The 21,366-nt window shown below is 39.1% G+C and overlaps 1 protein-coding gene across 46 annotated transcripts in view; it reads right to left on the bottom strand.

Annotated features, from left to right (window-relative positions):
• Positions 1–21,366, bottom strand: part of R3HDM2 (R3H domain containing 2) — a 165,870-nt gene that overhangs the window by 54,565 nt on the left and 89,939 nt on the right. For 33 of the 46 annotated variants that reach the window (XM_060195095.1, XM_060195064.1, XM_060195063.1 and 30 more), the window contains 3 exons: positions 9,626–9,825; positions 5,181–5,204; positions 2,565–2,606 (listed from right to left, as the gene is read on the bottom strand). In XM_060195095.1, the coding sequence (XP_060051078.1) occupies positions 2,565–2,606; positions 5,181–5,204; positions 9,626–9,790 (231 nt within the window). In that variant the 5' untranslated portion in view covers positions 9,791–9,825. Of the gene's footprint in view, positions 1–2,564; positions 2,607–5,180; positions 5,205–9,625; positions 9,826–11,321; positions 11,417–21,366 lie in introns of all 46 variants that reach the window. The other 13 variants (XM_060195081.1, XM_060195088.1, XM_060195100.1 and 10 more) reach the window with 2 other exon arrangements.

The following is a 21,366-nucleotide window of genomic DNA, read 5'->3' as shown; positions in this document are numbered from 1 at the left end:
AGCCCGGCAGTGGATATTTAGGTAACTTTCGGCTGAATGGAGGGCATTCTCTTGGACTCTGTTAGTTGCTGCTTCCATTTGAAAAGAACTCACAGGTTCTTGTCAAACAGGTCTACTTGCCAGTTAGTGATTCACTTGAAAAATAATTCTGCTTACAAACTATAGACATATAAAAACAAAACAGGTATGGAGCCAGGTGGTGGTGCACTTGGTTGAGCACACATTACGATACACAGGTTTGAGCCCCAAGTCCCCACCTGCAGGGGGAAATTTTTGTGAGTGGTGAAGCAGGGCTGCAGGTATCTCTCTGTCTCTCTCCTTTTCTATCTCCCTCTCCCCTCTGTATTTCTGGCTGTCTCTATCCAATAAATTATTAAAGATAATCTAAAAAAATCATCACTATCCAAGGTAAAAACAAACAAACAAAAAACAGCTACTTTAAGGCCAGGGATGTAATCTAGCACTATATACTATACATATGATTTATCTCTGGCACCATTCCCCACCCATACCTACTCACTCTGCCCCCTCAAAATACTACCACCACTACCCACAAAACCCAGTTACATTAGCCAGGGGATGGGGAAAGAAAAGTTGATTTGCTTTCCGCTATGACCCAATGTGTTCCAACTTCAGACTCAGAAATTAATTGAGAATACACAGCAACAGAATTTAGTAGGATGACAATGGATCTAAGAGGCAGGAATTTTAGCTTTAACTCCTCGTTTTGTATTTATAAGTTCTGAGATCCTGAGAAGATTACCTGACCTCTTTGAATTTTCATTTTTCCTCAATAAACTGGGACAGAAATACTTAAAAGAGTTGTGACACTTTGGTGACATAAAGTATGTAAACATACATACCAGAAAGATCTAAAATTCACTCTGTAAGTTACTGATCTCTTACAGACCTCCAAATTTACAATTTGTAGAGAGCTCATTAGAAATCTAACCCAAATAATCTGCTGAGAGTTGTTGTTGTTGTTGTTTTACCAGAGCACAGCTCAGCTCTGGCTTATGGTGGTGCAGGGGGTTGAACCTGGGACCTTAGAACCTCAGGCTTGAATGTCTCTTTGCTTAATCATTATGCTATCTTCCTGCTCCTGCTGAGAGTTCTTAAGATAAAACTTAAGGTTTACAGTACACACAAAAGCAAAAAAAAAAAAAAAAAGTATGTATGTTTCAGCTATAGGGGCCAGGCAGTGGCACACCCGGCTAAGTGCACACATTACAGTGCACAAGGACCCGGGTTCAAGCCCCCTGTCCTAAGCCTCCCCCCATCCCCCGCCAGGGAGCTTGTGCCCAGGGTGAGAGCTTCATTAGTGCAATTAGTAAAAACTTGCATGTCTGAAGAATTGACTGAGTTTTGCTCAGACATGCACTAATGAATATCTTCTGTCAAATTCATTGAGTGTCTATAAGCCTAAGTTTCATCATCTGCAAAATGGAGCTATCTCCAGATGGGGAAAAGTGAAATTCCAACAACACCTTCTACTTTGAACTTTAATGTCTAAACCTCACTGTGGATTAGGCCATGTAAGGTAAGACAGAGTCAACTGTCTTTTTCAAACCCCCCCACATGCTGCCAAGGTCATCCCAAATGCTGCCATTATTTTGCTGAGGAAAAGGGGCAGATAACTTTAATTATTTCTTCTTCTGAACTCTTCTTCACTGAAAGATAAGTTTCACATTTTATGGTTCCCCAGTTATTAAAAAGCCATCATATGCTAACATATATAGTCCTCCCTGACAACACTGCCTAAAACAGTGTGTGATGTGTAATTTTATCATACAATGATTAAAAGCAAAGTCTTCCTCCCTGCCCTAATATAAAAAGTGAGACAAACAAACAACAACAACAAAATTTTTATTTTTTATTTTTCAAAAAGTTTATTTTTAGAATGCACAAAAATTTTAAGTAAGTTCTATTAGTGGGACAGAATTTATCGTAAAGAACATTCATATGCAGAAAAATAAAGTTCATGCTTTGTGATAGAAGTCAGTGTGGCTAAACTAAATAATGGAGACAAATCAAGCCAGAACTTGTAGTAGAAAGCATTTGTGTACAAGTTCACACTGAAAGCATGTGTGTGCATGTTCACACTGAAAGCATGTGTGTGCAAGTTCACACTGAAAGCATGTGTGTGGAAGTTCACACTGAAAGCATGTGTGTGCATGTTCACACTGAAAGCATGTGTGTGCAAGTTCACACTGAAAGCATGTGTGTGCATGTTCACACTGAAAGCATGTGTGTGCATGTTCACACTGAAAGCATGTGTGTGCAAGTTCACACTGAAAGCATGTGTGTGCAAGTTCACACTGAAAGCATGTGTGTGCATGTTCACACTGAAAGCATGTGTGTGCATGTTCACACTGAAAGCATGTGTGTGCAAGTTCACACTGTGTAAATGCATACATGAGTGTATATTCACAATTAAGGTATTAGGTACAAAGGAAGAAAAACTTGCCTATACATTATCCAAATAACTACATATTGGTGACAAGTTCATTAGGAAACATCATACTAATACACCAGGCAAGAAGCTACAGAAAAAGGACTTTTACCTTGGCTCTTTTCCTGGCATGACCATGGTTAGATGTTCGCCTCTGTTAGAAGGGGGTTAGAAAATATTAACGGAGGAGAAAGTCAATATTTAGCTAAAATTAATACAAAGTTACAAAGAAAAAAAAACAGTAACTATAAAAACCATTACAACAGCCAAACTATGATGTGGTTATTCTTATACTATAGCTCTAAAAACTGTGACAAAGAAGGGACCCATGAGTCACCTGCAGACAAATCACTACTTACCATGGTAAGACAAAGAATAAAAAGATAACAGTTGCTTGGTCTATTTCATAAACTGATAAAATTACTTTTGGATAAATCATAGAATCCTCTCCTACTAGGATGCTTCTGAAAGTGTCCTTAGTCACAACATGTTAAGAGTGACGCCCCCCAGGTTTGCTCAGGAGCCTGTTTAACCCATTATATGTGAAATATTGCCCCAACCATTGCTTATCATAGTAGCTTTCTAGGACAATGTACTCAGCATTCCAACTTGAGATACTAGTTCCTGTGGCTGCAGAAATGGAATAAAGGTTCTTGCCAACTGTCTCCCTATTTAAATCTGAGATTAGTCCTAGTCCTGAGCAACTAGTGGCAACTCTTAAAAGATTTGGGTCATGAATGTAAGATGGAATAGAATAAAAAGAAGGGAGCATGGAAGTTAAGGACAAGATCTCCACAGTAAGAGGAAAAAGAAAGTGAGGGACAGGGTAAGAGCTGAAGACACTAAAGAATAAAAGCCTGAGATGGGATGAGAGAAAGAATGATTAACTAAGTGATAATGTTTCTGACTTGGGGACTTTTTGGGTTATACATGGCATGAGGCGCTTAGGGCTTTTCAGATGTTTGGAGCAGAACTCACTGCCACCAGGGTGTAGCATGAAATGAAGTTGGTGAGTAGTTAAGGGGAAACAAGACAGGCAGAGCACCAGCACGGTCCTGGATAAGTCAAGATTTCTATCTCCTTTGGTCTCTGCATGAGTTACCAAATAATACTGCTATAGTACAAAATGGAGAACCAGAAAGATGGAATGAAAGAGTAAGAAATGATTGTGAAGTTGATCAGTGACAAGATCTGTTATGGCAATGGAAAATTTATAGTGAAGGAATAGGGGCCAGGCAGTGGCGCACCTGGTTAAGTGCACACATTACAGTGCACAAGGACCCGGGTTCAAGCCCCCAGTCCCAAGTACCCCCCAGTGCCTACCTGCAGGAGGAAAGCTTCACAAGTGGTGAAGCAGGGCTGCAGCTGTCTCTCACTCTCTATCTCCCCCTCCCCTTTCAATTTCTCTCCATCTCTATCTAATAAATAAAAAATAAATAAGTGGGGCCACCTGGTGCACCTGGTTGAGCACACATATTACAATGTGCAAAGACCCAGGTTCAAGCTCCTGGTCCCCATATGTAGGGGGAAAGCTTTGCGAATGGTGAAGCAGTGCTGCAGGTGTCTCTCTGTCTCTCTCCCTCTCTATCACCCCCTTCCCTCTTGATTTATGGCTGTCTCTACCCAATAAATAAAGATAACAAAAATAAAAATAAATGAAAAAATTGAAATTAAAAAATAAATAAATAAGTAAAAATTATAGTGAAGGAATATGAAGCAGGATTTGTCCTTATTTTTCAAATAGGTGATAATGAAAACCTGGCACAAACATTCAAGGAAGTAATAATAGGATATCTGTTCTTACTTATATGGTTCCCTCCTAAAAGATCAAATGACACTGAATTTCATATTATCCTCACAGAAATCTTTATGCATATAGAAGCTTATTGAATGTGCATAAAAATATTTGAAAAACAAATGGAAGCTTATTGTACATAATGCTCAGTCTTGCTTTCAAATTCTTTTCCTATGGATATCATATTAGAGAACACCAATGGTTTTTCTCTCTCTCTCTTTTAAATAAAACTTTTAAAAGTTTTTTTTAAAATTTATTTGTGAGTGAGAAAGGTATCTAGAATACCACTCTGGTGTACATAGTGCTGGAGCTTGAATTTGCACTCTCATGCACCTCCTGGGCTGCTCAACATAAGGTTTCCTTGATGGCGACCTGCTGTCCATGGTGTAGCTGCACCATAACTTATTTCACCAGTGTCTTAGATCATACCCCTTAGGATGTTTCTGGACTCCTGTTAGTATGAACAATGCTTCAATGTCACTAAATAAATCTACAAAGTACAGCAATATATCTGTGATCTATCTAAACATTTTACAAAGTATTGCTAAGTTATCCTTTAAAGAAGTTATAACAGGCTGATGAGATAGCATAAATGGTTATGCAAAAGACCTTCATGCCTGAGGCTCTAAGGTTCCAGTCCCCTACCCTCATACCACTGTAAGCCAGAGCTGAAAGTGCTCTGGTAGGTGTCTTCCTCTCTCTCTCTCTTTCTCTCTCTCTCTGTATCTTTCTATCTCTCTCATTAAAAATAAAATAGATAAAATATTTTAAAATGAAGTTATATCAATTTTAGCCCTACAAGCAACATATAAATCAGCTTATTTCCCAGAATGGGTAGTTTATTCATTTAATGATCAAATACATATTGAAAACCAAGTAACAGACCAGGCATCATGCTAACTTTTGGAGGATACAGAGATAAGAGACACAAACCTTGTCAAAAAGGAACTCATAATCCTGTTGGAGAAGACAGACAAATAGACAATTATAATACAGCACATTAAAAGCATTACAAATGTATTCATGGAGCACTATGGGAGCACAAAGCACAAGTGTCTAACTCAGACCTAGCAATTCACAAATGCTCACATTTATAAAATGAGTTCCTAGAAGGAACTGTATTGGATCTTAGAGACAGATACAAATGGTGAGCCCAAAGTAATCTACTACTGGATCTCATGGAACATATAGTTTTGTGAGGGAGACATACACTAACAGAAGAATTACACATTGTAGTCCTACAGTGGGTAAAGTTTTCTAGGAAGGCTTCCTGGAGGACACATGAACTGAGGTTGAGAGGATAAATACATATTAGACAGAAGTTGGTAGAGGTTTCAGGAGTTGAGGCAATATAAGCAGGCAAAGATAGCATATATGAAATCATGCCTTCTCCCAAACTTTTCAGTTCCTATTTATAATGAATATCAAATAATTAGGTAACAAGGAAGCATAGCAAGCAAGTGGTGGATGACTGGCAGACATGGGACTAGCTAACAATGTATCATACTAGCAAATCTGGTAATCTGGTTTCAGCCTACGTATGGTAAAGACACACAGAACGTCAGAAAAGAACATATTTCATAACTATCTTTCTAAAGCAGTATGGTAGATGAAATCAGAAAGGATTACAAGTTTAAGTGCAGAACACCACCTAGGAGACCATATCCAGTACAGGACCCACCAAGGTTCAATATTTGTTAAGTCATGTTCTTTTACAGCACTGCTTCTATGCAGAAAGTGTTCTGAGTTCCAACTGCTTTTTTTTTTTTTAAGATTTTATTTATTTATTAATGAGAAACATAGAGAGCCAGACATCACTCTTATACATGTGCTGCCGGGGATTGAACTCAGGACCTCATGCTTGAGAGTCCGATGCTTTATCCACCGTGCCATATCCCAGACCACCCAACTGCTTATTCTAAGAATATGTTTCATACATTACAAATACTGAAATTCTCCTTTCCAGCTCCAATTTATAACAGGCATTTCTTTGACGGTTTCAGTAAGATTTCTAGAAGAATTACAGGTGCGGATGGGGGGAAGGTAGGAGAATGAACAAAATATCTAGTTTAGTTGAAAGGGCATAAGATACGCTGGAACATGGGAGTGGAGAAAGAGCTTCAGAAGGATGGCAAGACTTTGTAGAAGGAGCAGGATCTCCAGTAGATGGCAGCAGCAGATACACCTGCTCAAGTAGCAGCAAAAGGAGCCAAAGGCAATTTCTCTTCCAGTCTCTCACACAACAACCTATTTGTATATTCAGGGGAAAACATTTTAAAATTAAGTGACTATCCATAAAGTTATAAAACCTACTAATAGGCGACCTGGGAGGTGATGCACTGGATGCCACACTGGACTTGAAGGCATAAGATCTCGAGTTCAGTCCCTAGCACTGCATGTGCCAGACATCCTCTTTCTCCCTGTTTTTCACATCAATCAATAAGTTTATCCTTTAAGAAACTTATTAATTGGGGGCCTGGTGGTAGCACATCAGATTAAGTGCACATGGTAAGAAACTTATCGATGGGGGGGGAAGCCCTCAAATGTCCTTCCTTTTGTTCTGATCTTTTTTTTTTTTTTTGCCTCCAGGGTTATTGCTAGGACTTGGTGCTCCTGGAGGCTATTTTTTCCCCCTGTGTTGTCCTTGTTGTTTTATTGCTGTTGTGGTTATTATTGTTGTTGTTATTGTTGTTGGTTAGGACAGAGAGAAGTGGAGAGAGGAAGGGAAGACAGAGAGGAGAGAAAGATAGACACCTGCAGACCTGCTTCACTGCTCGTGAGTCGACCCCCCCCCAGATGGGGAGCCGGCTCAAACCGGGATTCCTGCACCAGTCCTTGTACTTTATGCCCTGTGCACTTAACCCGCTGAGCTACTGCCTGGACCCCTGTTCCTATCTTTAAAAAGTATATACAACATGAGTTTAGAATACCATTTAAAATAGTCACCTGAGAATAAAGTAACTTGGATTCGAAAGTTCATTTAATTTTTATATTTCATGTAGCATGACAGTACATAATTAAACACTCATCACTTATTTATCCTGAGGATTTAACATTTATTATTGGTATCAGTGGAAGCTGGAAAGTATAGTTGAAATGGTAGAAGACTGTCTCCACAAACTGTGGGAAGGATGGGCAGAGAATGACAATTCACATGCAAAAGATAATAAGAAGAACAGTCACGACAGAGATCTGGCAAACTGTAAGAAGAAAGACGGTAGAAGAATAGGCAGCTAGACAGCAAAATATTTCAGAGTTGTCTGATTTTAATTCATCTCTTTATGCAGGTGCTATTCTAATCTTTAAAGAAAACATAGACTGGGTGAATTGGATTGTCAAGAGAAATTATGCTTCAAATTTCTAAACCCTTCAAAATGTTGCTGCTACTCCCTTTTAAAAAAGCCAATTTTCTAGAGTTAACAGTCTCTTTTCTTTTTTTTATTTTAATTTTTTTCCCTTTTTGTTGCCCTTGTTTATCGTTGTTGTTATTGCTGCTGTCGTTGTTGGACAGGACAGAGAGAAATCAAGAGAGAAGTGGATGACAGAGATGGGGAGAGAAAGACAGACACCTGCAGACCTGCTTCACCGCCTGTGAAAGGAATTCCCTGCAGGTGGGGAGCCAGCAGCTCCAACTGGGATCCTGATGCCGGTCTGTGCACTTTCCGCCATGTGGGCTTAACCTGCTGCGCCTGGTTCCCAACAGTCTCTCTCTCTTTTTTTTTTAAATCTTTTTTAAAATTTTATTTATTTATTTTCACTTTTGTTGCCCTTGTTATTTTTTAGTGTTGTTGTAGAAGTTGATTATTTGTTTATTTATTCCCTTTTGTTGCCTTTGTTGTTTTATTTTTGTAGTCATTATTGATGTTGTTGTTATTGGATAGGACAGTGAGAAATGGAGAGAGGAGGGGAAGACAGAGAGGGGGAGAGAAAGATAGACACCTGCAGACCTGCTTCACCACCTGTGAAGCGACTCCCCTGTATGTGGGGAGCCAGGGGCTTGAACTGGGGTTCTTAGGCTGGTCCTTGCACTTTGCACCACCTGTGCTTAACCCGCCGCGCTAACACCCGACTCCCTCTTTTTTTTTTCCTCTTTTTTTAAAAATATTTATTTACTTATTCTCTTTGTTGCCCTTGGTGTTTCATTGCTGTTGTTATTGATGTCATTGTTGTTGGCTAGGACAGAGAGAAATGGAGAGAGGAGCGGAAAACAGAGAGGGGGAGAGATAGACACACCTACAGACCTGCTTCACCGCTTGTGAAGCGACTCCCCTGCAGGTGGGGAGCCGAGGGCTTGAACCTGGACCCTTATGCGGGCCCTTGCGCTCCATGCCACCTGTGCTTAACCCACTATGGTACCACCCGACTCCCAACAGTCTGTTTTCTAAGCATACACTAAAGACCAATCTCACTCACCGCTGGGCAAGAAGAAGAGGATGTATACATAGTAATTTGGGCTTGGATAGCAAGAAAACTAGCAGTAACTACAGAAGAACTGGAAGCTGTACACTAGAGGAGTCTCAGAGTCTGGGAAGGTTAAGTAGCAAAGACAAACTCTGAAAGAAGCTTGCCTGCCTAGCTGCTGCCATCACAGCTCCACTGCAGTCTAGATTTGGATAGAAAACAACATGTCAACCAAAGAGTGAAATTTTTCTCATTCACATTTACTTAGTGGCAAGTTCAGAGACTATTTCTGACCCATAAAGTGCTGACCGTTTTAGCACAGCCAGAACATGAATTTAACACTGTGTGTCAAGACAAGCAGCTCTAATTTTAATAGTTTACTGTAGGTGTCATATTATGACTTACTAAATATGCTTGTATTATTTATTTTTGATAGCTAAGAAAATATCAAAATGTAGCAAGAAATAATGTAACTCAAGTCCAAATGGATTAGGGGCTTCATTTTGTCTTCCTTGTGGACTCTATGACAAAAAAGGGGAAAGATATATAATTCTAGAGAGCTACAGTTGGGTTTTCCGGGCAAATACAGTGTTCATGTAAGTTACTGGCTTCTTACAGATTCCCAGTGCCATCTATAATGACACTTCTATATAGGTCTAAAGAATTGCATATGAGCTACTTTTAATTCTTTTTTTAAAATAAGAAACAAAGATCTTTTAAAAAGTATTTATTTATTTATTTCCTTTTGTTGTCCTTGTTGTTTTGTTGTTGTAGTTATTATTGATGTCATCGTTGTTGGATAGGACAGAGAGAAATGGAGAGAGGAGGGGAAGACAGAGAGGGGGAGAGAAAGACAGACACCTGCAGACCTGCTTCACTGCCTGTGAAGCAACTCCTTATGCTGGTCCTTGCGCTTTGCGCCACTTGCATTTAACCCGCTGCGCTACCACCCAACTCCCACTACTTTTAATTCTTACCTGTGTCTCCTGGCGTACACTGGTATCTTCACACTCTTTCTCAATTTCTTCCTTACTTGGAGTCTTAGATATAAACTTGTTTTTGTTTACAGATTCTTCCACCAGTTTTTTTTCTGATTCTTTCATTATTTCCAGGGTCTCTTGAGTAGTATTACTGTTAGACATCTTCTTCAGTAGAATGCAGCAGCCTTTATGAATTCCTTTAAAAAAATGCATTAAATGTGTGGGGGTGAAGGGTTGTATCCATACTTAACAAACATACAAGGTTTCAGCATCCTTTCTTAAAATCCCAAAATGGTCTGATAAATACTATCCCTTAATTAATTTGTTTTATTTTATAAGCCTTTTAAGGTAAAACTGACATACAATAAAGCAGCATATGTTAAAATGCACAATTTTATGAGTTTGAAAGATGCATACAACTGTGAAACCATCACTACAGTGAAGACAGTAAGCCCATTCATCACTCTCAAAACTTGCCTCCTGCTCCTAAGTCCTCCTCTTCCCTAGTCAATCATTGATCTGCTTGCTTTCTCTCACTACAAATTAGTCTGCATTTTCCAGAATTTCCTTTTTCTCTTTCTTTTTTCCTCGTGGTGCCAGGGATCAATACAGGTTCTCATGCATGTAAAGCATGTGCTCTATGCCTTACCTACATCCCTAGCCCTGTTTTCTAGATGATGGTTATGATTATTATTATTTTTACATAAAGGCCGAAAGCTTAGGAGAATGAACAAGACCACAGCATTAAATAATGCTGTAGGGGCAGGGCTCACACCTGAGCTGTGTACATGATAAAGCAGTGTATCATCTGAGTGAGCTATTTAACCCAAAAATGGAGGTGTTTTTTTTTTTCAATCACAGTACTGCCCAACTAAGGTTTATGGTAGTGTTGGGGATTAAATTTGGGGGTCTAGGAGTCTCAGGCATCAGAGTCTTTTTGTATAGGCCTCCCTAGAATTTTATATCATCTATGAGCTATTTTCCTTAACAAAGTTAATGTATTATTATTAATGGGATTCAGTTCTAAAGCAAAAGAATCACAGGTAACATCATACCGGCATAAATTAGTCTACAGATTTTCTTTTTCGTTCACATTCTAGTGTCTCCTAGATAGCTGCTTAGAGACAGTTTTGCATAGAGTTAAACTCTCTTTAAAAAGTCAGAGAACCATTCATAGAAGCATATTCATATAGCTGAATTTAAAGATTAGAAATAAGAAAATAAACACAAAGGAGACTGGACAGTGGCACACTCAGTTGAGTATACATGTTACCATGTGCAAGGACCTGGGTTCAAGCTCCCAGTCCCCACCTGCAGAGGAGAAACTTCACAAGCAGTGAAGCAGTGCTGCTGGTCTCTCTTTCTCTCTCTCTCCTCTCTCTCTCTCTCTCTCTTTCTCTCTCTCCCTCCCTCCTTCATTTCTCTTTCTTATCAAAAAATGAGGGGAAAAAAAGAGGAAAAAGTGGCCATTGGCAATGGTGGATTTGTTACATAGGCACTGGACTCCAGCAATAACCCCAGCAGTAAGAAAGAGGGGAGGAATGGAGAGATAAAGAGGAAGATAAGAAAAGTACAAAGGAAACTGGGTGGTGTTCTACTTTTTATCTGCAGGTTCCTATAAGAAAAGTTAAAGTCTATGGGCTTTATGGATTACTGGGAATGCATACACACATGTACAGGGAAATAAACATACATTTATTTCTCCCCATTCCAGGTAAATCAAGACTCCTTTCTCTTCTGTTTGAAGTACAGTAAAACTCAGCATATGCCTTCTCCATGTCTCTTAAACTGGGAAACATCAAAGACCAGAATTGGAAGAGTTTTCAGATATGATCTCATTTAATTTCCTCAACACCCCCCCACCCCAAAAGTTCCATTCTAAAACTTCCTCAGCAAGGCCTGCATGCCTTTCCTGGAAAACTGCTGGAATAAAATCATCCTCAATTTCCTTAATAGTCTCAACAGTTACACACATAATTGTACTTATAGTAAGTTGTGAGCTGCTTCAGTCTGGATCCCAAATCTGTCATAGAGTCATAGGAAATTAAGTTTACTTCTTTTATCATACAACAGGCTTTCACCATTTTTTATTTTTCAGGCTTAAATATCCTCAAACATACTGCTTTGTTTAAAAAAAAAAAGTGGAGGCTGGAAGGGGGGAATTGGATGAAGGTAGTCAGAAGGTTAAACTTCCAGTGATATGATAAACAGGTATATTGCACCAAAGCAAAGGACTCTGGGGAGGGAGGATAGGAAGAAAACTTTGGGGGCCTATTACATAATGAAATTGTATGCCTATGTCAATGATTGCACTGTAAAGCATTAACCCCCTTAATAAAAAAGTAGAAACAACAAAAAGATAAATATGTACTAAATGTAATGTATATGACTATAGCTAAAGCTGCTGTATAGTATATTTGAAAGTTGCTAAGAAAACAAAGCCTAAAAGTTCTCATCATAAGGAAAAACATTTTTTCAACCATATAAGGAAATGCATATTAACTAAAGTTATTGTGATAATCACTTTATAGTAAGTGTATGCCATTATGAGATGTGCCGTAACTTTCTATGTCAAGTGTATCTCCATAACTGGTCTCGCAAATTGTATCTCAGTAAAACTGGAAAAAAAGAGAAGGTGAGATGGAAAATACAAAGCATTCAACTTTTTATTTTTGTGGAATATATAAGAGCATAACCTTTGTGCTCTAATATTACCTCTGTTGCAAGGAAAATGTTGAGCATCATTAAAGAGTGTGTCAGGGATAACACCCATCAAAAAAGTAACAACAGAAGCCTGGAAGGTTGTGCAGTGGCTAAAGCACTGGACTTGGAATCATGAGGTCCTGAGTTTGATCCTCAGCATTATGTGTGCTAGAGTTATGCTCTGGTTCTCTTGCATTTCAATGACTAAATAAAACATTTACAGGAATAAAGAACAACCAATATCCAGAGTGTAAGAGGCAGCAAGCATGTTATAGTAAGTGTATGGGCCATGCAGCTCGACATTAATTTTACTATCAGATTACAGTTTTCAAAACTTATTAATCATGTAACTGAGCCACAGTCTTCTCATTTGTAATATTAGCCTTGAGACATAACTCATAGAGCCACTGGGAAACTTCACAGGATAAACATAATACACTGAATGCCATAGATACTCAGTAAAGGTCAGTTTCTCCTAATCATTTTCTACATTAAGAAGAGAAAGATAGGGGGAGTCAGGCAGTAGCACAGTGGGTTAAGCGCATGTGGCGTGAAGCGCAAGAACTGACATAAGGATCCCAGTTTGAGCCCCCATTCCCCAACGGCAGGGGTGTCGCTTCACAGGCGGTGAAGCAGGTCTGCAGGTGTCTATCTTTTCTCTCCCCCTGTCTGCCTTCCCCTCCTCTCTTCATTTCTCCCTGTCCTATCTAACAATGACGATATCAATAATAACAACAATAACTACAACAACAATAAAAATAACAAAGGCAACAAAAGGGAAATAAATAAAAATAAAAAAGAGAGAGAAAGATAATTGAGAGATCCCCACCCTATGTTGTTGATTAGTACTGCTTTTCTGATGAATGAAAACTCATTTCAACTCAGAACTGCCATGGTGTATCTACCCTTGTCCCGACGATTGCTGGACCTACATTATCCTAAATAGGTAAGGTTCTTTCATATTTCCACGAGAACTAGACAAAGACAGATTGTAAGAAAAAGATAAATCTATTTAACTCTTTCTGAGCTGGCTTCCTATTTTTCTTGGCACTTTAGTCTTTTAAGAATTATTCTGAAAAAGTCAATTTAGGTAAATACTTCATCCAAAAGAAAATGTTTGATAGGGGTGTAAGTACAGGTGTAAGGCAAAAGATAAATCAGTGAAGAGGGCTGGTTCCTTCAAACTCTTGTTACCCATGATGGCCACCCAGGTATTTTAGAATCTTTAATGGCTCAGATTCTAAGGAGATCTCACTTCTAAAGTGTTTGTTATTGACCACACTATTATGTGTACAGAACTAAATATTTATCAGCAGGTGTTATCAACTCTCTTTTATAGAAGATAAACTAAAAACTAATATGATCAGGAAACAAATAATGTTTACTTTAATTTAAAAATAAATCACAAATCTAATGACTAGCTACCCTTCCAAAAGGTACCACTAGACCAAGCCATCATCCTCAATTGGATAAATGGCTATAATTGCCTTATACTGGTCTCCTGCTTCCAATCTTATTCCCCTGTGATACTCTCTAAGCATTACAGTCAGAGTATTGTGTAAAAAATATCTTGAGAAGACGTTCTGTCTCGAAATGCTCTAGTAGCTCCCATCTTAGTCAAAGTAAAAACTAAAGTGCTTAAAATGACTTAAAGTGGTACCCAGCAGTAGCGCAGCGGGTTAAGCACACATGGCACAAAGTGCAAGGGCCAGCATAAGGATCCTGGTTTGAGCCTCCAGCTCCCCACCTGTATGGGGGGGGTCACTTCACAAGCAGCAAAGCAGGTCTTCAGGTGTCTATCTTTCTCTCTCCCTCTCTGTCTTCCCCTCCTCTCTCGATTTCTCTCTGTCCTATCCAACAACAACAGCAGCAATGACAACAATAACAATAAATACAACACCAAGGGCAACAAAAATGGGGGAAAATGGCCTCCAAGAGCAGTGGATTCATAGTGCAGGCACAGGGCCCCAACAATAGCCCTGGAGGCAAAAAAAAATGACAACGTGTTTTTGGAAGGTAGCTTAATGGGTAGAGTTCAGAATTTCCATGAAATTTCTCTCTCTCCCTCCCTTCCCCTCTCCCTCTCATTAAGTCAATCCTTTAAAAATGTCTTCTGACCAGGCTGGGAGTATGGATCGACCAGTCAACACCCATGTTCAGCAGGGAAGCAATTACAGAAGCCAGACCTTCTACCTTCTGCATCCCACAATGACCTTGGGTCCATGCTCCCAGAGGGATAAAGAATAGGAAAGGTATCAGGGGAGGGGATGGGATACAGAGATCTGGTGGTGGGAATTATATGGAGTCGTACCCCGCTTGTCCTATGGTTTTGTTAATGTCTCCTTTTTAAAATAAATAAATAAATAAAAATGTCCTCTGAGGAGGCCAGGCAATAACACACCTGGCTGAGTACACATGCACAATGTGCAAGGAACCAGTTTCAAGCCCTCAGTCCCCATACGCAGGAAGATAGCTTCATAAGTGGTTAAGCAGTGCTGCAAATGACTGTCTATCTCTCTTTCCCCTCTTAATTTCTCTCTGCCCTATTAAATAAATAGAGAAAAAAGGCCCATTAGACCTCTAATAACATAACCACTGTTTGCCTGATGACCCTACCTCTTAAGACTCTCTCAATATGTAATTCCAGTCACAATGTCCCTCTGGTCCTTAAACACAGTTTAGGGTAGTTACTTTAACAACCTGAAATAATCTCTTCTCAAATAACAGCATGACTTGCTTACCTGTCAGTCTCTTCAGATCTTTACTTAAATGCCATCTCAGGGGGCCTTTCTCTAATCATAGTAACAAAAACTACAAAACTGCAAATACTTACTATCCCACTTCCCTAAAATCTCCCCCACAAAAAGTTACTCAATCAGATACTAAACAGACTTTTTGCATCTCTCTGCTTAACAGATGAATGTAAAATGTGTGCTTTTTCCCCTTATGAGACAGAAGGTATCAGTATAATGAAAAGTTGGCATCTCACTAGTAGAGATTTGAATAGCTCAAAAGAAGGAAATAAACTCATGGATCTCTTGAGGTTTCTTTCAATTTTTCAAATCTGTAACTAGCTAAGCATGGACATGATGAAGAGAACAAGACTCACTATAATTTCTCAAATATCTCTGGTGTAAAATTTAATTATAGAAACGCAGTACTCCTGATTTTTTTTAAGTTATAAGTTCTACAGGGGGAATTTTCTGCATATTAATAAAATATTCTCAGTATCTAGTGGAATAAGGTATAGGAGATATATCCCATGATTTGCTATGATAAGGAATGAACATTGAACCATGTGTAATCCCCCAGACATATGTCCATAAATATGAATTAGGTAGGAAGGTAAAGATGAAAGACCTAGAAGCTACTCTCAGTTCATTGACTATTTCCAGACCAAATATGCAGGTAACATCAACCAGGATCTACCACATCAGAGTAGAAGAAAAAGAAGGGGGGAACCTGCCAATTTCTGGCTCCTTTTTAAAGCTACTAAAATAAGCAAATAAGCTTCAGATATAAAGACAATTTCCTCTGCCTTGAAGGCCAGAATTTGACTTACATTTGGTACAAGTTCAACTGACTGCAGGAGGAGCTTGATTGAGAAACAGATGATAGGTGTTTCCCACCTGGTCTCTCAAGCCACATTAGGAAGATTATATATTATTGTAGTGTTTACATTAAACAGCAAATTTTAAAAGAGAAGAAAAATAACTTACACCATTCTTGAACTATCTGATTTCACAGTTCAATGCATCTATAGTATTAATGCCATATATCACTGAGTAAATTAATTCTGCAAGGTTAAATAGTGATGTGTTTATATTCTACCTGCTCATTGGTTCTGGGTCAGCCAATCTAATCCAGAACTCCATGGCAACAAGCTCTATCACTAAGAGCTACAAGATAAGATTTTCCTCCTTGCCTTAAAAAAAACAAAAAAGGAAAGAAAGAGAACAGCATTTCTCAGAAACTGCTGCAAAAACTATTCAAAGAATAGCATCTAAAAACAAATAAGAAATACTGCCATTCTGATATACTAAAAATGAATAGTAGAGGGGAAAATGACTATCAGTGGCAATGAGTTTATGCAGATAACAAGGAATTCTCAAAACTCTGGAGATCTTCCCTTGCTGAATTTCAGTAAAGAAATTCAGGAATCCCTGAACTGGGAAAAACCAATACCTGGATAAATTGAGATATTTATATAATAGGAGAGCTGAAATCACAATATTGAAGCTTTCCATATCACAATATACAGAGAAAGCAAAAAGTTTTAAGACTGATAACCTGATATATACATTTGGGGTGTTAAAATGAACATCAAAACTCATAGATCTCCGGCTCTTATTCATGATTTTATCAAATCAGTATCAGCTTATATAGTTCTTGGAGCTCTATAATGTCTGTCCTCTTCCCTACATTCACCTCCCCCTTACCACTCCCTCCACAATGCTCAAGGAGAAAAGTTTCCATGTCCAAACAAGAAAATAATACATGTATTTGTTCATCACACTCTATAAGTTTCCATTCCTTCTCCCTCAATGCAGATCTCTTTGATGCAGAAGAAACAAGATATTTACAAATTAGACAAGGAGACCAGACAAAAAGCCCTATCATTCTCCTTAGTGGTACATATGTACATTCTAAAACCCATCTGATGGGACTAATACAAGGTATTATTTCCCTTTCCTGGCATGCTTTCCACCAAAATTGATGTATTATATATGGTTGCAAAAAGTAACATCACTGGCGTCCACCTTCTGGTACATGAGGTAAGTGAATGCCAAAAAGTGGACAATAGGGGAGTCGGGCTGTAGCGCAGCGGGTTGAGCGCAGGTGGCGCAAATCACAAGACCGGCATAAGGATCCCAGTTCGAACCCCGGCTCCCCACCTGCAGGGGAGTCGCTTCACAGGCGGTGAAGCAGGTCTGCAGGTGTCTATCTTTCTCTCCTCCTCTCTGTCTCCCCCTCCTCTCTCCATTTCTCTCTGTCCTATCCAACAACGACGACGACAACAATAACTACAACAATAAAACATCAAGGGCAACAAAAGGGAATAAATAAATAAAATAAATATAAAAAAAAAAGTGGACAATAGCTGAGATGTCAAAGTAAAAACTAGCTTTAAAACTGTATATTTTAATTGGGTTCCTTTTTTATCTCAATTTAAGTTTACTCTATTTCATGTGCGAGTATATTATATAGAGTTTCACAAGAAAGAAAGAAACAGAGAGAGAGAGAGACAGAGAGAAGCCAGAGCACCACTCTAGCACATGAGGTGCTGGAGACCAAATTGGGAGTCTTGGGCTTCCAAGTCCTGCAGTCTAACAGCTGAGCTATTCCTCTGGCTGCTTTTATCACTACTTATCCTAATCCTGACTCAGTATGTACAAAAGGTCAGCATCTTTACTGAACTCAAAAGAAAGTGAAACTACAAAAATGTATTATGTTCTTAATGGCACTGACTCTGAATATTCAACCCCCAAGCTCTGATCACAGGAGGCTATGATTCTCAAATACTAACAGCAGCACCTGCTATCATTTACTGAGCACTTACTGTGTCTAAACACTATGTTTAGAAATTCATCTAGGTCATTATATTTATTTTCACTTTAACACACTCGGAAATGTTATCTCCACATACAAACAGGAGGGATTTATTTATTATTACTGTTGGGTCGATGACTCAGCAGTAAAGTGTGTGTCTTATGTGCTTAGAATCCAGGTTTGATTCCCATCACTGTGTATGCCAGAGTAAGGTTCTGGGGTCTCTCTCATTAAAATAAAATAGAATAAAATAAATATTAAATTAAAAATATAATTTAATGCTTAGAGAAGCACTGTAACTTCCTTTAAAGCACACACAAAACTGTACCCATAACAGATAATTCCTATTAATGATAGCAATTTTTTTCTAAACTATAAGTATGAAATTTGTATACATATCTATTTTTAAAATATTTATTACATTTGAGAGAGTCTCATAAGAGAGAGTGGAGCTAGAGCATCATTCTGATAAATGCACTGCTGGGGATTAAACTGGGAGCTTCAGGCATGTACACTCAATGCTCCACCAGCCATGCCTCCATATGTATTTTTTTTTTTTTTGCCTTCAGGTTTATTGCTGGGACTTGGTGCCTGCACCACGAATCCACTGCTCTTGGAGGCTATTTTTCCCCTTTTGTTGCCCTGTTTGTTTTTTTTTTTAATCATTGTGGTTATTATTGTTATTGATGTCATTGTTGGATAGAACAGAGAGAAATCAAGAGAGGAGGAGAAGACAGAGGAGGGGAGAGAAAGATAAACACCCCGCAGATCTGCTTCACTGCTTGTGAAGCGACTCCCCTGCAGGTGGGGAGCTGGGGGCTCAAACCGGGATCCTTACACCAGCTCTTACGCTTTGTGCCATGTGCGCTTAACTCACTGTGCTACTGCCTGACCCCCTCCATATATACTTTTATGATCATATTAGAGAAAACATTGTTTTAATGTTTATTTTATTTATTCAGTTTTTGGACAGAGACAGATTAAAACTGAGAAGGAAGGGGGAGGTAGAGAGGGAGAGAGGAAGAGAGATGCCTGCAGCACTGATTGACCACTTGTGAAGCTTCTGCCCTGCACGTTGGGACCAGGGACTTGAACCCCGGTCCTAGCCCATTGTAACATGTATGCTTTTCTGACTGCACTACTGAATGCTTTCCCACCCCCCACAAAACATTTGCTCTGCTTTAAATCTTAATGCTTTTTAACCACTAAGTTGCAGATGCTGCCATGAAGCCAACTTAACTTCCCTGGGCAGATGACCTCACCAATGTGTCCTGGAGCCCCACCTCTCCAGAACCCTGCCCCACTAGGGAAAGACAGAAACAAGCTGGGGGTATGGATCAACCTGCCAACATCCATATCCAGTGGAGAAGCAATTATAGAAGCCAGTCCTTCCATCTTCTGTACCCCATAAAGATCTTTGGTCCATAATCCCAGAGGAATAAAGAATAGGGAAACTTTGGGGGGGGGATGGAACTCTGGTGGTGGGAACTGAACTATAAGGAATCAAAGCCCTCTTATCCCACAATCTTTTTATTATTTTTTATTAGGAGGATTAATGGTTTATAGTAAAAAAAATACAGTAACAAAAAATAAAACACAGTAGTTTGTATATGTATAACATTTCTCAGTTTTCCACGTAACAATTCAATCCACTCTAGGTCCTCTAACATCGTGTTCCAGGATCTGAACCCTCCCCCTCACTTCAGAGTCCTTTACTTTGATGCAATACACCTTATCCCAATCTTGTCAATCATTATTATATCACTAATAAAAACTTTATTTATTAAAGAGAGAGAAAGGGGAAGTAGAAAACTAGGGTATTACTCTGGAAATGAAATACTAGGGATTGAACTTGGGACCTTATGCTTGAAAGTCTAAAGTTTTGTCTACTGATCACCTCCCAGGACACTATATAAAACTTACTTATTTATTCTAGATGGAGTTAGAGAGACTGACACAGAAGGGGGCTGGGTGGGGGTGTACCTGGTTGAGTGCACATGTTATAATGCACAAGGAACCAGGTTCAAGCCCCCAGACCTCACTTGCAGGGGGAAAGCTTTGCGAGTGGTGAGATAGGGCTGTAGGTGTCTCTCTGTCTCTCTCCCTCTCTAATTCTGGCTGTCTCTATCCAATACATAAATAAACATATTAAGAATGAGAGAGAGAGAGAGAGAGGCAGACACAGAGAGAATAGAGACCACAGCACCAACACTTCCTTCAATGTGTTGTGGAGGCCAGGCTCAAACCTGCGTCACATACATGCCAAAGCAACATGCTATATGAGTTAGCTATTTCACCAGCCCTGTAAAACATTTTTATACCATATTTCTAGCCTATTACTAAGACATGATTATTAAAATGAAGTCATTTTAATACTTATCTAATATCCAACTGCATAAATGTACCATAATTAATAGATATTAGAGATATGTAGAAATTTGTTTATTTTAATAATAAAATAATGCTGTGATGACTATCTATGTATTTAAGTCTCTATTCACAGTTTCCCATCAATTCCCTAAGATACATACATTCAAGAGCATGGGAGATGAAAACATTTCCACCTAGTTCATTAAAGTTAGTACAAGTAAGGACAGACAGACACACTAACCATGTTTCTCAACTTATGGAGAATAGCCCTCCATATCCAATGGCAGTATCTAGACTTCAAGGATATTCATCCAGGCAGTCTTTCTTACTCTTTCCCCCATATATTTCCCTTTTATTATTTCCTTTTCTTTTTGCCTCCAGGGTTATTGCTGGGACTCGGTGCCTACAATACAAATCCACTGCTCCTGGAGGCTATTTTTTCCGTTTTGCTGCCCTTGTTGTTTATTGTTGTTGTTGTTGTTATTGCTGTCATTGTTGCTGGATAGGACAGAGAGAAATGGAGAGAGGAGGGGAAGACAGAGAGGGGTAGAGAAAGATAGATACCTGCAAACCTGCTTCACCAACTGTGAAGCGACTCCTGCAGGTGGGGAGCCGGTGGCTCTAACAGGGATCTTACGCTGGTCCTTGCGCTTTGTGCCATGTGTGCTTTGCGCCATGTGCACTTTGTGCCTCGTGTGTTTAATCCACTGAGCTAACACCAGGCCCCCATATCTTTCCCTTTTAAATAATATTAATGTTCTTTCCCCATACACTCCACGGGAGACTATATGGACTCTATTGTCCAGAAGATTCTCTGAACTCAGGATTTTTTTTTTTAGTAGAAACAGAAATTGAGAGAGAAGGGAGATATAGAAAGAGAGAAAGAGATGAGACACCTGCATCACTGTTTCACTCCTTGTAAAGCTCCAGGTGGAGACCGGAGGCTTGAACCTGGGTTTTTGTGAATTATAATATATACATACACTTAACCAGGTGTGCCTCTGTCTAGCCTCCTAGCCTAAGAAAATTAATAGGGAAGAAGAATAAAAAATTACAAAGGGAGAGTTTCTTTGCCACTAATGTTACATACATGATTGCTCTTACTAATGTACTTT

The sequence above is a fragment of the Erinaceus europaeus genome, chromosome 7, assembly GCF_950295315.1.
Source record: "Erinaceus europaeus chromosome 7, mEriEur2.1, whole genome shotgun sequence".
Classification (NCBI taxonomy): Eukaryota; Metazoa; Chordata; class Mammalia; order Eulipotyphla; family Erinaceidae; genus Erinaceus; species Erinaceus europaeus.
Note: the sequence above shows the minus strand (reverse complement) of the source record. Positions and strands in the feature narration are given on the sequence as shown.